Source organism: Rousettus aegyptiacus, unplaced genomic scaffold (assembly GCF_014176215.1).
Source record: "Rousettus aegyptiacus isolate mRouAeg1 unplaced genomic scaffold, mRouAeg1.p scaffold_m13_p_12, whole genome shotgun sequence".
In the NCBI taxonomy this organism is placed as follows: Eukaryota; Metazoa; Chordata; class Mammalia; order Chiroptera; family Pteropodidae; genus Rousettus; species Rousettus aegyptiacus.
In genome coordinates, this window is record NW_023416287.1 from 66,039,069 (window position 1) to 66,056,683 (window position 17,615).

The 17,615-nt window shown below is 35.8% G+C and overlaps 1 protein-coding gene across 31 annotated transcripts in view; it reads left to right on the plus strand.

Moving 5' to 3' along the window:
* The window catches only part of DTNA (dystrobrevin alpha), a 330,024-nt gene that overhangs the window by 278,162 nt on the left and 34,247 nt on the right, over positions 1–17,615 (plus strand). For 28 of the 31 annotated variants that reach the window (XM_016153937.2, XM_016153946.2, XM_036229943.1 and 25 more), the window contains 2 exons: positions 14,347–14,434; positions 15,928–16,025. In XM_016153937.2, the coding sequence (XP_016009423.2) occupies positions 14,347–14,434; positions 15,928–16,025 (186 nt within the window). Of the gene's footprint in view, positions 1–3,571; positions 3,650–4,210; positions 4,304–14,346; positions 14,435–15,927; positions 16,026–17,615 lie in introns of all 31 variants that reach the window. The other 3 variants (XM_016153932.2, XM_036229934.1, XM_036229935.1) reach the window with 1 other exon arrangement.

The window sequence follows — 17,615 nt, forward strand, 5'->3', positions numbered from 1 at the left end:
GTTGTCACCCTTCAAAACTAAAGGATGGATTTAAATTAAAAAATATGAAATATTTTAAAATTGTTCTAGCCTTCCAGAACCGTGTGTGTGTGTGTGTGTGTGTGTGTGTGTGTGTGTGTAAATTTGGAAGAAGAGTACTTATCTTTACATATGCTATTTTGCAGAGGAAAGAGAGAATTTTTTTGAAAAACAATAGTCTACAGGAAAATTTCTGCCTCTTTTCTTTCAGCAGAACACATAAACTTCAAAATCTACCTTGTCATACCCTCCAGGGTATAATTTTCAGCACACTCATCAATGGTAATATGAATGCAAAGGAACATGCTTATACATTGGCCAGGGCCTAGTGAAAAGAAGATGATAATAAGAGAAAAGATATGTATACATAAAATTTTAGGGATGGCAGACTTGCTCCTTCTTGAAACTCAGATTAAAAATGCTTTATTACTCACAATCAAGGGGAGTTCCAAGTAGTTTCCAGTTTTGAAAGTTAAAAGGAAGGATGCATTTTGATTTGAAGACAGAGAATTTACAAGATATAGAAACTTCTAGAGCTAGATTTATGCAAAAGCTACTGTTGCATTCTGATGCACTGACATACCAGAAGCACACATTTCTTGGTGAGAACATAGGTTCCAGTGTGCCTGATCCCAAAGCCAATGAATTGGACATATCACCTACCTTCTCCAAACAAACTGCTGAGCTACAAAATGAAAGTTTAAACATCTAAATTATTCTGTAAAATATCATGAGAGTGTATTCCTTTGAATAGATTGTAATAAACTACATGTTGTTCCTATCTTCACAAGAATGCAGGACAACATATTTTCACTTTGCATCCTTTCTTCAAGCTCCTTGGGAGCTGCAGAAGAAATTCTGATAAAAATATTTCATGCAAAAAGGCTTTATAGACCCAAGTTTTAGGTGCGACCTGCCTCCTCATCAACTCTCTAAGTTCTAGATTCATTTCATTTTGAAAGAATGGCCTTTTTTTTCTTGTTTTTGTCATATATTTGACTTCGCCTATACATAGTCATATTTTTGGCTTCCCAGAAATAATTGATGAGGAGAAAAATTTGAGGCTAGTTCTAGGAAGTATGGAAACTATGTAGACAGTGAGTACCAAAACTCAAAAGTACTTCTGGCACTGGATATTACCAACTGTAGCAAAACAAAATAAATGGTTGAATTCCACAGATTCATAAATGTACATAGTATCATCCCCATATTTTCCAAGAATTGGTTTTCCCAAGATTTCATGTGAGAAGGAAAAGGAACATGAAAGGACTTAAAACTGACAGGGACCCATGCAAAGATGATGACAACAAAAGGAAAAGAGATGTGTGTACGTAGAACATCTACTCATCCCTTTGAGGGTGGAAGAGACTTGGGAAGAAGGAAGAAAAAGGGAAGAGGGTAAACCGACTAATGGGATAGAGTAAGCAGAGAGAAACCCAAAGAGCTTGAAAGAAAGAATAAGACCACCAAAGGCAAATCTGGACACCTGCTCCCTTCCTGCCACCAGCCCCAGCACCATACTGAGTAGGGCTCTTGCAGTGGTAGTGCTTGTCATTGGCCAGGTGGTGGGATGGCACTTCTGGGGCTTTATTGACACATCATCTTCTTCTCATAAGACTTCACCAGATGTAATTTTTAGCAAACACATTCTCTAATAGGTCCTCCTGTGTTTCTTTACTGGTCCTTTCTTCCTGTGAATTCAGTATCAGAGGTTGTATCTTTGCAATTATGATTAGGCTTTTGATTTAGGAAATATCGCCACAATTTCTGGGAGTCAGGGGGCATAAAAACATAACAAGGAAAGGAAATAGTTTAATTTGGAGGAAAGAATCATCAATTTATCACACAGCATTTGGAGTGGTTTTGCAGGAATCTGAAATCATGTAGTAGGTACATCAATCTTGAGTTGTAAAAAAAAAAGTTGGGAGGTAATTAGGCAGCAGGGAGACTGTACTTACTAGATAATGAACATAGAGGAATATACTTCAAGAAACAAGATTTGGAGTGCTGTTTTGGTGGGATGATGGGAAAACACCAACTATGACGGCTTAAAGTGGCTATTTGGCCTTGAAGGCCATAGTCTTAGAAGGTGGAGACCAGTATGCTGGAAAAAAAATATTTAAGTTCATCAGGATAATAAATTCTTCTAGAACATTAATCATTTCATTTTTTAACATCAGTTTTGTTTGTGCGCAGTTGTACTTGTTAAATACAGCAATACTTTGTGTCATAGCAGATTCTTGAAAAGCTGAATGAAGTCATACATTTAACAAATATGACTGCCTACTCTCTACTAGACATTTTCTCTACAAATAAAGTTTGATTTTAAATTTACCAGAAACTTTGCTATTTAAGGAATCTTGTAGTATATGCTATTATAAAACAAGGATTTCAATTATAATGTGCAGAATTCTAATATGTGCATTTATAAATTTCTATTTTTTCAATACTTCATGGTTTGAAAGAGTGGTATTTGTAGTGAAACCTTAAAGCATATCATTCAATTTTTTAAAGTTTTAACTACTTTATAAGCCATACATATATAAGATTCAGAACTTCTTGAAAAGTTGTAAAAATCTGTGGTAAACCTCATAATTTCAATCCCAGTAATTAAAAACTTGGTATTTCAACAAAGTCATATAGTTAATTTTGTATTCTCCATGAAGGAGGTAGGATAGTTTTAGGTACGCCAGAGTTGTAGAGCTTAACCTACAAAGGAGCAAATTCTTTAAGCATGTTTCAAGTACATTTGTAATACTACAAATCAATACTCTATTTCTCAATGAAGCGTGCATATTCATTATAGTGTATCTTAGGTGACTGGTTTGACCACACTCTATTAATATTTATATTTATATTTGTCCTTGAATAAAACTACATTTTAAACTTTTTAAAATGTCACTTAAATTACTAAATAAAATGAGCGTACCTCATAATGAATCTGAAATGTTAAGAATTTTCTATATTGATAGAAGTCCATTCACCTGGTATAGACACAGGAATTATGAATATATATTTATAAGTCTCATAGGTTTATTTTTCACTTTCTCTGAAAGTTTTCTTTGCAGCTTCACAGCCAAGTTTAGGTGATTTGTGCTTGAAGTATTGAAGCACTTCTAATACGACAGTAATGTATTAACTAGGTAATTCTCAAGTCTCTTTTCAACCCAGAAAGTTGAATAGAGAAACTTCTTGAATGAGATCTAAATATTGGCAGGACTTAGAGAACTATTGTACTGTTTACATTATCGTCTGTAATGAATGTTGAATGAATTTTCATATGTCTAGGCATGTGCAGTCTATTTGTTAAGCAAGTAGCAGAAGTCAAATCTGGGACCGTGGTGGCTTGTGTAATTCTAATTGTGGTTCTCAGGCCAGGCTTCTACTCCTAGTTCGACTCTGGAAATCTGAAAACATCCCGAACGTTTCAAAATAATAAGAGAGCCGTCCAAATGGAGCTTGGATCTAGACTTTGGCGTTTCTGTTGCCAGTTTTATCCTTGAATGCATTGCCGTGTTTACGCTCTTCTTGGCTTTCCCATCTTATTAACCAGCTCTCCTCCCAAGGACAGTGAAGTAGAGCAGAACAAACTGCTGGCTAGGGCTGCTCCGGCTTTTCTGAAGGGTAAAGGGTAAGTTGAAGCCAGAGTGTACTGGAACCCTGAATTAACTAAACTAAAAATGGAGATTTCTTTTGTCAACATGCTTTGTGTTCGAAAGACCATTTCTGATTTAGTAAAAGCAGCTTCATTATAACTCCATTAACAGCACCAAGTAGTTATTTTGAGTAGACACATCTGTGTTGTTATTGACTTTCCCTGATTTCCTTTCTTTTTTTAAATACTAAGTTTCAGATTTGATTTTTCCAAAGCCTACTTAATCTTTGCTTGCAACCCACTTCAATGTGTTTACTGTACAGATGAATTTCTTGGCCTAAGTGGTTTAAAGAATGCCAATCTGTTTTCTTAAAAGCTTCTTTACCTAAATGTAAGTCTTTGTTTTTAAAGTTAGTGAAATGCAATTGTGAATTTCATTGCTTGGACTTCGTGTTTTTCATAGAACATCACTTATTTTCCCTTCACTCGCTTGGTTTTCTAAATGTCTTTTCTACCACAAACTCACTCCTACCTGTTCTGCTTATTTCTGTCCGCATCTCCTAACAATACCCTTTCTTTCCTCCTGCCTTGTTTCAGGATACAGTACAGCCTGAATGTGGCAGACAGGCTAGCTGATGAACATGTTCTCATCGGGTTGTATGTCAACATGCTCCGGAACAACCCATCATGGTTAGTGCAGGTTTGGCTGCTTGACTGTCCTTAGAGCAGCAGTCTCATCTCTTGACAAGCAGTCTCAGCAAGGGGTGAAGGCACTGGATGCCAGAGGTGTCCCTAAGGCAATTTTTAACTGATTCAATTAAAACGTCATTGGTAATGTTAATTTAGATATTTCTGATTAATGTCTCATAGAGTTGATATCTTCGTTTATCTTAGCTGAAGGGACAACTTGTATACAATGCTTGCCGTTCAGGCGGATGCAGAACTCTGGGTCACACCAGTCAGTTCTGTGTTACAAGTGCCATATCAAAATACCGCACAATGGTGATGCAAGATTGTGTCTTATTCCAAAGATCTGTGTGTCTCTGCTGATTTGGAAAACAATGCTCCATTCACCTAAGATAAAAGTGAAAAAGAGGAAAAGCAATGAGATGGGATCATAGCATGAAAATTATTTCCTTAACAGTGATTTCAGTGAGAAAATTACCTTTCAACTTTTTTCTTACTTACAAATATCTCTGGGAGGCCATTCCATAGAGCCTCCTTCTAAGTCCCAGAATATGCAAAGCTTTCTTTCAAATGTGTTAAATGCGTGGATTCAGATAGCCCTATGTATTAGGATAAAGGTATTCATAAAGTTTTTCTCAATTTTAATAGTGACCAAGGAGATTTCCCCCATTGGTTAGTTACTTTATTTTAATAATAAATGTACATTTCCAATTTGAATGAAAATAAATGGACAGACTATTTATATACATACACACACACACATACATATATATGTGTATATATATATCATATATTTCAGCCTTGTTTATACAACTGTTTTACAAACGTGTTTAACAAACTAGTTCCTTAGAAATATTTTAATTTTTCTTAATAACTAATTTTCTCTGAACTAAGGGCCCATGGATTTTTTGCAGTTATAACTATTAAGTGAGCCATTAGAGAAAATTGCCTTTAAAATAGCTGGTCCCCCTTTCCTCTGTTATATTATAGAAAGCACCACCAAACACTTAATGCTCATCACCTACATCACTTGGTATTGTTAGCTACTTATTTTTTCTAGAACATTCCTCCCTTGACTATTTCCAAAGTTCCTTCCTATTTCTGCTTCTGATAACTTAGAACTATTTTTTGCATGATTAGTACATAAGATGATTTTAGGTGACTCATCGATGAAATTTATTTAATAGTTACATATTTATCTTAATTTGTATTTTTAAAGTATATATAACCAGAATGCTAGTTTAATTTTATACTTTATTCCTACTCTTTCAAGAGATAAAAATGGATTCTTCAGCTAAGCCCATCTCTTCGTTCAAATTTTTCCATGCTTGTAATTCCAAGTTCCTCTTCTTCACAAAACTACAGATGGAAAGAGTGATTGCTTTAATCTTATTCCCAATGAGTTTGGTTCCACAATGTTATATGGTGGCTGAAACAATAGAACTAAAAATACTGAATTACAAAAAAAAAAAAAAGTTGTATGAGTAATCATCAAAGAAGAATATGGTCGATATAGATTTAATTATGTCTGAAGGCAATGATATGATCTCAAAAAGTGTCCTCTCCCCCATAATTCTAAGCACACTCTGATTATTTCTATCACTTTTCTCTGACCTTTTGTTAATTAAAGTTGTAGCAAAGAAATTTCCAAAGAGGAAACCTTAGATTTTCTTACTACCAGCCCTCTTCCCTACTGAAGTGATTAATCATATTGACTTGATGGTCACTTAAGACCATAAAACTGTCTCATCTGAGACACCTTACATCTACGTGATGAAAGCTAGGTGTGATTTGTATTTTGAAAACAAAGCAGAATTTAAGACGATCAATGAAGCAGACTTCGTTTTAATAGCTGCTGCCCTCTATATTCTCAGAGCTTTTTTTAGTCCTTAAAACATTCCAACTTCTCTTTCAAATTTATCATTTTTCTTTCTCTTTCCTTTCTGTTTAATTAGATCCTAACAATTCTCCACACCTGCCATGCTTATATAAGTAATGAGGTGATCTCTCACCTTCTTTATCATCGTTATAGCTATAACCTTTACCATCATTCAAATGTGGTGAGATTTGTAATGGTAATAATCATAAGAGCTACTTTTTTAAAAAGCACCCGCCTCATGCTAAGCACTGTGTTAAAAGCTTCATTTACATAATATTATATAAATTGCGTATTGCATAATAACACACAAATTACATAACACATAAATTATTTACATAATTTATAATTACAGAGTTATTTACATAATTTCCCCTAGTCCTTAGAGTAAGCCTGTAAAATAATACTATATATCATCCCCATTGTATAGATAAGTAAAGATATTAGTTAAGAGAGTTACATCCCACAGTCACACGGCTACTAAATAGTGGAGCAGAGATTTTTATCTTTCTTCACCCTATCACAAGCTCATAACCACCAGGCAACATTGCCACTTATAAAACCTACATAAACACATGCCCTCCAGAAAGCTTTTCTGGACACTCCTCCACATTGCAGCCACCACATATCTGTTTCCTGACATTACATATTCTACTATGGTATTTTATTGCCTTTTAACAAACATTTGGAGCACATCCTAGTAATAAGAATGGTGATAATGAGTTACTATTTTTGTATTTTTTTCTATGCCTTGTGATGTCTCATTTTGATTATAAGCTTCAGAGGGGCAGGAATTTTGTCTTCAGACTTTTGTATCTCATCACAGCAACCAGAATATGAGTAAATTTTACATTTATGAAGCACTTCAAAAATTCAGAGTCCAGAGTGCTAACCATTACACTATGGAACCAGAAGCGCTTCAAAAATTACAATGCCCTTTCCCACACATTAATTAGTTTGCTTGTCAAAGCCTTATCCATTTGGATAAGTCACTCTGAGACATTAAGTGACTTATCCAAGGTCATGTGCTAGCAAGGGCTTGTACACAGGTCTTCTGACACCAGGTCCCATCTGTTTTCCATGTCATTCCTCAGCCTTCCTATCTGTGCTACAAATAGGAACCATATAGGTGTTCTTGGTTAAAAGGTTTGTTTTTGTAATTATTCATATATGCTTCTTCTAATTAATTCTATGTGAGGACCTTCTACCCCACCTCAACTGCTTAACACAGTGGAAAATTGACTCATTGGTAGATAGTCTGCTGCTAAATTAAAAAAACTCTTAGGTATCATTGTTGGTTCTGATGTCAGAGAAGCCAAATAAATAAGCTGTAGCTCAAGGGAGAATTTCTGCTTTATTCCTAATTCAGTGAAGTTTTAAAATCCTTAATGATTTTCAAGCACCTTCTCCAGTGAGAGAGGAATGGGTCTCAAGATGCTATACCATGAGGGTTTTTTCTGCCTTTCCCTAAAGCTTATCAAGTGCCTGTGTTTGCTAGTGGTTTATGAGGACTGACTGTGGCAGACAGATCAAAGGATCAGAAATCAGCCCAGAACTTCCAGCTCTTACCTTAATTATAGCCTTCATAGTTACCATTCAGAAGTTTCTGGCACATTTCTCTCAACTCTGAAAAGCCCCCTTGAGTAAGGGAGAGAGGGGTACAATAAAAGACTACAGTCTACGTCACGATCAATTGCAGTCATTTAGACTCCTGAACTCACATAACCAGGTTAAAATTTGTTCTGCTTAGAAGTTATTCTCAAGGACAAGAAATTATACATTCGATGCCTATTTTTAGGTTTCATATACGAGGTCTAAATTTTTATTGGCTTCACTGCTTGGCCCCTTTAAGTAGATTCCTCTTGCATTTAGTTTATAACCCAGAGCGTTCTCCCCACGACCTCAAACCCTGTGTGTGGTCTAGCCCCTGCTTGCCCATCTCTCAGCCTTAGCTGTCAGGGGTTCTCCCACTCAGTCACAATACTAGTCACATCAGCTTTTGATCAGTTTCTAAAAACAATTCCTAAAACTGCCTCAAAACCATGATGCTAGTTCTACCCTATGCCTAGGACATTCTTCTTGATTTTACCCCTTTCTTCTCCTTCCACACATGAGTGCACTGGCTCCTTCCCTGGCTTCCAATCTCAGGTGGAAGGCATCTCCTTGGGTCAGTCTCCTATGTTAGTCTCTATCATGGCAACTATTTCTTTCATTCTTACCATAACTGTAACCATTGGTTGATTGGTTGGGTGGGTTGGTTGGTTGGTTGACAAGCAGGCAGGGACCTTCTCTGACTTGCTTACCAGCATTTCTCTGGCATCTTGCACAGTGTCTGGTGCACTAGAGGTTCCCAGAAAACATCTGTAGATGTTGTAGAATATTGACAGTGTTTTAGGTAAAAATTCCTTTTCACTCTAAGTAAAAGTTTTAGGAATCCTCAGAAAGTCTTTCTTACTAGTAAAAAATTAATATTTTTACAATTGAAAAATCATCTATTATAAATCAGCCCTTAAACCGAACATTTAGTGTAAAAGTATAAAGTAGATGAAAAAGTAAAGTATTAAGCTTGGCATAGAGAGGTGGTAAACTTGGATGAAGACAAGCACTAGCAATTCATTGATGTGGGAAAAGCAACTGACGGGGGCAAAATAAAAAAAACTAAAAGTGATATTGGGCAAGAATTAAAAACACTTTTCACGTGCTCTCTTGTCTCTTCCATTTTGTATTATTAGTTCACTAGGGTTACTATGACAAAATACTACCAACTGTGTGGCTTGAACAACAGGAATTTATTTTCTCACAATTCTGGAGACTAGAAGTCCAAGACCAAGGTGTTGGCAGGGTTGATGTCTCCTGGGGTCTCTTCCTTGACCTGCAAATGGCCGCTTTACTGTGTCCTAACATGATTTTTTTATCTGCACAAGTACAACCCTAGTTCTCTTCCTCTTCTATAAAGACACCCGTCATATTCAGCTAGGGCTCCACTCTTAGGACCTCATTTAACTTTAATCACCTCTTTAAAAGCCATATCTCCAAACACAGCCACATTCTAAGGTACCGGGGGTTAGAGCTTTAACACATGAATTTCAGGGGAGATAATTCAGTCTATAACACATTTCAACACTGTATTCACTGCATTTTATGCCTTTAATATTTTTAATATCTAGGCTAAGATTCGATCAACTCTTTTCGGTAAATGCTAATTTTGAAAAATGTAGGTTTATTACAACCTACATTTGGAAGAGAAAGGAAATTATCTACACTTACTGACAGTTTTTTTTTTTTTTTACGTGAGTTTTCATTTCCTTGTTAACAGTGCTCCTTTTCTCCAGTAAAATGTTTAGGAGCTTTAGTTATAGGACTAGACTTTTGAGAAAGGCATTTCCTTAGAAACCTAGAAATATAAATCTAAAGAACGTCACACTGCCAATGTGCATATCTGCATTAATTATGTTGTACTCACAGAGGTTTTCTTAGCATAACCGGATGATAAATTGATTTTAAGATGAGTTCACTTCTCTGTTATAGAGTCTAATACATTTTAAGTTTCCATGGAAAATGAGAATGACAGTACCAATCTGATGAGGTTATAGATGTAAATTAGCTAGCATAGTGCTGGGACACATGGGAATAACTCAGTGTTAGTTCCTCCCTTAATTTTGAATAGGTCTGAAGGCATATAAAAAGTTAGATTTTAAATTTTTATTTTGTAAAACCTGTCCATTATAATAGGGTAGAAATAAGCAGATAGCTCATGTATGTTTATCAATATTGTTGAATGGATAAACTTCAGATTATGCTTTCTCCAAATGTACTAAAATAAAGAGTTCAGAATGGGATATGGTCTCCTATGTTGTTCGATAAATTGTACAAAAAGGACATTTTGATTACAAGTTCATGGCGATGTGCAGCTTTGCACACAGGAGCAAGGAGAAAGAAATGGAAGCCATCACTGTTAAACTAACTCCTCCCTTTGTCTAGGAAATGAGAGAGATAAAGACTACCTATTGTTTATGTAAAGTCGTTCATTGATTCAACTAAACTGTCTTCTTTTTGGTATAACTTAATATACTGCCTAATAACCAATCATATTTCTTTGAACAAAAAGCTAATTTATAGATAACAAAATGATGGTGCAAAGATGGTCATATCAAGACAGTGTTACCTACTTTTTAGAGGTAAGAGTAGAAAGAAGTCTCACAGTCTTACCATGTGCCCTGTGCTAAGCACTTTACATGGTACTCCTCTTAAAAAGCCATGAGATAAGTTACCATTGTATCCCTGTTTTATAGATGAGATAACTGAGGCACAGAGTGGTTAAGTGACCTGCCTAGAATCACACAGCTAGTAAGTGAGAGGGCTGGGATTTGAATCCAGAAACAATCTAAACCAACTTCCCACTCATTCTTTTATAATATCCCTACCAGTGGTTCACCCCTTCTAAGAATAAGCATTTCTTTTGAGTGGGATCTTATTTACCCCTTTCAGATGCCATCTGCTTTCCTAATCTTTAAAACAACAACAACATGTGAACCAAAAGAGAATTTGCCATAATGGGGGGTAGGGAAGATCTAATGTTTGTAAATACAAATGTATGTAATGACATTTCTATAAACTTTAGCATCCCTATAGAGAAGCCATTATTATGCTAACGTTTATTATTATTATCCATGAAGATTGCCACTTCTTGATTTCCTGTCTTTTCCTTTCAAACCAGTCATTAAACATTTGATGCTTTGAGAATTAGTTCATTTCCCTCCCCATTCTTCAGTCCCATAAAATTATTTCTTGGCACATGATATCACTTATAGGTGGGATATAAGCCTAAAAGCAACAAATGAACAGACAAACAGAGACTCATGAACATGGACTGTATGCTAGTGGTTACCAGAGAGTGGGGAGTGGGGGGAGGGAGGAAGTAGAAAGGGTAAAGGGGGTCAAATATGTGGTGACAGAAAGAAATCTAACTATGGTAGATGAACACACAGTGTAAATATATATATGCCATATATATACGCCTTACTGTTAAAGTGTTAAAAAAAAAAAAAATGACTTCTTGGGGCCCAGTATCACTTCATTCTTTTCTACCTTGACCCTTCTGCTCAGACTCCTAAAGACCTGAACAGGGCTCTAACCCAAAGCATTTTGCTCTCAACCAACTGCAAAAATAGGATATAGCCTCATAAAGTAATCCTCCATTTGGTGTTAACTAGTAATGCCTTCTCAGGAAGCAATCCTCTTATTAGCTATTTGCATTTTAATAGAAGAGTAGTACCTGAAGCCTAATGACCTTAAAAATTAATCTGTAGTAATAAAATTCCTATTACCATTTAGACAAATGGAAAAAATATTAGGGGAAAACATAGAAGTAGTTCTGGTGGCCTTTGGGTAACATTATTATTTGATTGACTTTCCCCCTCTAGAAGTCAGAACATGCCTGCAAAGAAAAAGAAAATGTAACTAAACCCTGAGTTCCCAGAAATCTTTGTTAAATCATAATTTAGTAAGCCCTAGCTTAGCTGGGCCACTCGAGTCTTCTAGAATGCCATTTTGAAATCACTGGCAACAGCCACTAGCCATGTATTTAAGGTAGAAAGTGAAGAGCTTTCAAAATAATAGATCTTTCCACTCCAAATGCAGTCTACGCAGCAGCCAGGTTTTAATCCATCATAGCCTTGTAGCAAGATTACTGATTATAAAGTCTTGAAATGAATATCCAGGGATGGAGAAAGTATTGGAATCAGTATTTCTTTAATGATTTAGGGATTATTGGCCATTTATTTTCAATATTTGTAATTGAAGTCTTGAAATAATGGAATTTATCAGAGAAATGGCTCATTCACTCTTGTATAATTTGAACATACTGAAATAGCACATGTGGACTCATAAATCGTTTGTGTGCACAAAGAGGTAATATATCACTCCACCCCTTGTTCTGTCAGTGCTAGGGGAGAGGAAAGCCGTGGAAGTATGAGTTATAGCTTACTAGACAGAATCCCATAACTTCACATCTTACATTTCCAGAAGGCTTTTTTTATGTAACCTTCATATTATTTAAACTTGCTGGTCATTCATGATAAAAGACACTTTTATCATGAGGTTTTATTAGCAAGATTTTTTTATTATTTATGTATCAAACACTCACAAGTGTTTTTGACAAAGTCACTTTCAGACAGTCAAACAAATCACTGTCGTGGGCTTGGAGCAATGGGCCCTGTTATCTACATAATGTCGAATTAGGCTTATAGTCACTCATATACCAGCCAGAAATGATAAACATGTTAAAATCAAATTAAATTGTTTATTTGTGTTCTAGGCATCATATTAGATTGATGCTTTTTACATGCATTTTGGGGGGGCAAAAGGAAAGAGAAGACTCTTTCTGAAGATGAAGAAGTGACTTGTTAAATGGAGAAATTCAGGAATATTCTAGGTACTTATCACAGCCCGAAGAAAAGGGCTAAACCTAGAGCAGAAGTCTTTAGGATAAGAACAGGTATTATTTACACATATGAAGAGTATAGAGTAGTACAGAGATAATGGATACAGGAATGTCTTCCAAATGATGAGAAACAAAATGCTACAATAATGGATTCAGCCAACCAAGGAAGAGATAACTAATATGTCACTGGAAGCACATAATGATTTTCACTCATGTTCTCGCTTTAGAACAAAGGTTTAAAGACTGTGTTCCATATTTACTTATATGTAAATGTACATACAAACAATATAAATGTATGTTACTTTATATGGATCCAAAACTTTGCACTGGGTATTCCTTACAACCTTCGTAGTGGCATAGAAGTGTGTCATTGTTAATGTATAACAAGTACTCATTTTTTCTTTAAGAAACAGACATAAGAATAAGAGTAAATGGAGAAACTAATTTCTAATCTTGATTCTGACCTGTTACTCACAGTAATAACTGATGAACCAAACTCTGACCAACTCATCTGTTAACAGGATTAATGTTACTGGTGTGTTGCACAGAATTTTTTTAATGGCACCCAAAACTTAGTCTTGAGTGTAGGGCCTTCTGAAATATGGAAAAGTTGATATTTGTATTAGTGGGTTTTTATTGCTTTTGCTTCTATTTGCATTAATTTTTTAGAGACTCGGTTCATTTTTATTCTAGTACAATTTCTATAAATTTATAGGAGGCATTAAACAATTCTCATTAGTGTCATTAGAAGCCACTATTATAATTTCACTTCTCTGGAAGTAAATATAAAATAGCAAGTTACCTAGGTAGTAGTATTATTCATGAGAATTACATTAGTTACCTATTGCTGCATAACAAATTGTCCCCAAAACTTAGCAGCTTAAAACAACAAACAGTTGTTATCTCACAGTTGGTCAGAAATCTGGGTTTGGCTTAGCTAGGTGCCTGGGGCTCAAGGACTTTCACAAGGTTGCCATCAAGCTGTTGGCTGGGGCTGCAATCCCATCTGCAGGCTCTGCCCATGTGGACTCATTCACAAGGAAGCTATGACTGGCTTCATTTCCTTATCACATGGGTCTTTCCACAGGCCACTTTATGACATGACAGCTAGCTTCCCACAGAGTAAGCAATCAAAAAGAGCTCAAGAGAGAGAAAACATGCCCAAGATGGAAACCATGGTCTTTTAATAACCTAACCTTGGAAGTGACATTCCATTACTTCTGCCATAGTCTGTTCATTAGAAGCAAGTCCATAAATCTCCTAAAGGGAGAGGATTAATGCAAGTGTGAATACCAGAAAGTGGGCATCACACCAGGCTAACCACAGTTCGTGGTGGTGGTTGTCATTTTTAATCTAGCTTCCATATTTTCTAACACATCTGTTTTGCACATATATTACCTATGTAATAAGGAAATAAAAACATTAAAGGCAATAAAATTAAAGAGAAAATATTATTTTGTAAGAAATATTGATCAGAAAAGTAACTCTTCTTCAGAGCTTTCTTAGTAAGACAATTAAATTGAATATAGTCAAGATTCATTAATGACTTTCCTGGCCACATATTAAATCATGTTGTGAATCGAAATCTGAGATTATTAACCTAACAGGTTTTGTATAGCTTTCAGAATTTTAATGCCAAAGAATTGAAATAGCAAATCCCCCTAGTGGTAATATAAATACATGTATCTTTCTCATTATCTAACAGTCTCCTTGCTCTGTGTTCAATAGTATGCTTGAGAGTTCAAACCGGCTTGATGAAGAACACAGGCTGATTGCCAGGTACGCAGCAAGACTGGCAGCAGAGTCCACTTCATCTGTAAGTAGTTTGAGTGAGAGGATGTCATGTTCATTGTCATCCTTATAGTTGGTGCTATAACAGCAGAGCTCAAGAGTTGCTACTGTGCAGTCTGCAAGAACTAAAAATGGTCTGGCTTTCCACTGCTTCCATTTTTTTCCCTTTTCAGCTCTCATGCTGATATGGCATAAATCATAGTTTGAAATATTTCATTACAGCGTTGCGGAACCAGCCTAACATCTAATTTATCTGGGTAATTCCCGATCAGTTAATATAAAGAGCAAAGCTGTGACTCAATTCACAACTGGCTCAGTTAAGTTCCTACTTTTATTGCCATGTAAAATACATACAAGAAAAATTATGTCATGAAATCAGAAGAAAAACCTGGGTCACAGGTTTTTACCATACTTATGTTTCCTCCAGTCATTTTTCCATACAGTAAAAAGCAGGCTGAGTTTCTCCATGTCTTGGGTTTAGGCAACAGGTGCCATTTTTAAAATTTGGTATTCTTTGGTAGAAAGATAAGTCGTGAATTTTATAATTTGTTTTAAAAACAATAAATATTGACAGAAATTTCTACAGTGTACTGTAAAGCAAAGCAAGCAAGGCGCAGTAAAGTACACATAATCAACCTTGGTATTGTAGAACAATGACAAATTAACCCATGACTAAATACACATGTACATGTACATATGTACATATATATAAATATGACATATTATTACTTATATATACATGTATAGATGTACATATGGACATGTAATCCCACACCATGTATATGTTTACATGTGTATTTAATCAAGGACTAATTTATGTATTACACATATAATTTGTGTGTGTGTATATATATATACATATGTGTACACTTATATATATAATTTTATAAGAATAGAGAAAGCTATGACTGCATATACACCAGTTGTTAAAGCTAGTTACATGATCAGAATGATGAGGTATAAATGTAAAAGAAATATATATATATATCTCATCAAAATTAAATTGTATATATGAAGAAATGCTAAAAGTATGTTGACCAAAAGAAAAGAAAGATGTATTAAATATGACTTTAAAACTGTGACATTTTTAATTGTACATTACAGTGGTTGAACAGTAATTCTAGAGAAAGTGTTATCTCAACAGTGAAATGTTTTTTTTATACCCACCTACAGTGAGAGGACAGGTGCAATGTGGAGAGCTTGGCAAGAATGGAATAGCTCCCCAAAGACTTCAAATCAGAAAGTTAAAAGAGCAGTTTTTTCTATGTTTTCTGTATGTATTTGCCTGCCAAAGGTTCTGTTCTGCTTTCCATTGCATAGATGTGCTCCAGATCCACAGAAAAGTTAGTCCTTAGGAGAGGAATAGCAATCTGATTTTATGTATTTGCTTTTTTGTTGTTGTGTTTTGAGAGAAATAGTTTCTTCTTTCTTGTCTGCATATCTCATAATTCCTGTCTTCTCTGTTACATGTGGGTTCCCATTTCCAATATTAAGTAGTATAAACCACATGTTTTACAGCAACCAACTCAGCAGAGAAGTGCTCCTGACATTTCCTTCACCATCGATGCAAATAAGCAACAAAGGCAGCTGATTGCAGAACTAGAAAATAAGAACAGGTACGGCTTCTTAGATGTGTTGGCTTTTTTGATCAAAATGTGCGTTCATTGATAACCTATAGTCATGCTTTAAAATATCCAGGTTTTTGCCCCGTATGCATGTTTAAGGGAAGATATCTTGAGCCAGCGATGTTGGCTCAGTAGAAGCTAGTCTTTAGACTTTAGATCTTCAGAAGCTTCATGAGAAAACATATATAATTCTGAGATGTCAAAAAAATTAATTTTTTCTCTCTAGACAGTCTCATTTCTCTTTTTTGGACACACTTATTTTTGTTAAGGAGCCATCTAATGCAGAAGGGCCTACTTGAGTAATAGACGAAATTATCTTTACCATCCAGAGACAAATAGAAGGCTCTTCAAGGAGGGACCCTGTAAGGACCCCAGACTAAAAGAGGCATTTGAACTGACCACCATCACCCTGGTGTTCAAGCTAAACATCTTCATGTCCAGTCCATTAGCAGGTCCTTTCTTTATTCAACACAGATTGATTCACAGTCTACTCCCACAGCTTGTCCCCAAAACTATCCACTCTATCTCCGCCATGACCGTTCAATCCAAGCAGCCATTTTACAAAACATAGATCATATCATGTGATTTCCTGTCCAAAACTCACTGATGAGTTTTCATCACACTTCAGCTAAAACTCATTTCTCTTACTGTGGTCTTCAAGGTCCTGCCTACCTTTCTAGCCTCAGCCCACTTTGCTCATTACACTCCTGCTTCTTTCTGTCTTTACAGCCTTTGCACTGTTTTCTCAGCTTAGAAATCTCATTCTCAGGACCACTGCATGGATGATTCTTTCTCATTATTCAGATCTTAGCTCAAAGACCACCTATCTAATCTTGTCCACTACCTCCTACCCCAGGAACCACTCTTTATTACAGCCCTGTGAGGGAGGGGGAGCAAGGGGGCCAGGGAGGAGGCATATGACTTATATGAAATAATTGCATTTATTTGTTTGTTTTTTTGTTTATTGTCTGTCTTCCCTGACTGAAATGGGAGTTTCTTAAGAACAGAGGCCATGCCAAATGGCCGCTGGGTTCCAGAACCATGCCTGGTACATTGTAGAAGCATGGTAAAAATATAGAGTGAAAAAAATAATACATAGCTGAGTAAGATCTCAAACTCAATGCTGAGAAAGCCCAACAAAGGAACAGCTTGTACATTCTACATTTCTTAGATGAGCACCAAAATGTCTTAATGTTTAATTCCATTCTTAAACATTGATGTCACTTCTGAGATCAAACTGGTAAAGGAGAAGGTTGTGATCATTGTTTCATACCTATATAGTTTGACCTGAAAATTTTAGAGTAAATGGTCATAGTATTCTTTAAAGTTCTACAGAAAAAAAAATTTAAAGGAAGGTACAAATTTGGTTGTCACGTTTTTATATTCTTAGAAAGAGAAAAGACTAAAATGAAAACTCACTAGCCCACACATATTTTATCTTGGTTGCAGTATTAACCTACTCCCCCGCCTGTCCAAAGCACTTTGTTTTCCCTTCCCATCCTCTTCTTTCACCCAGCCTGGGGATAACATACTTGAGGAGAAATCATGACTTCCTTTAAGGAAATACCTGGGGATATCTGC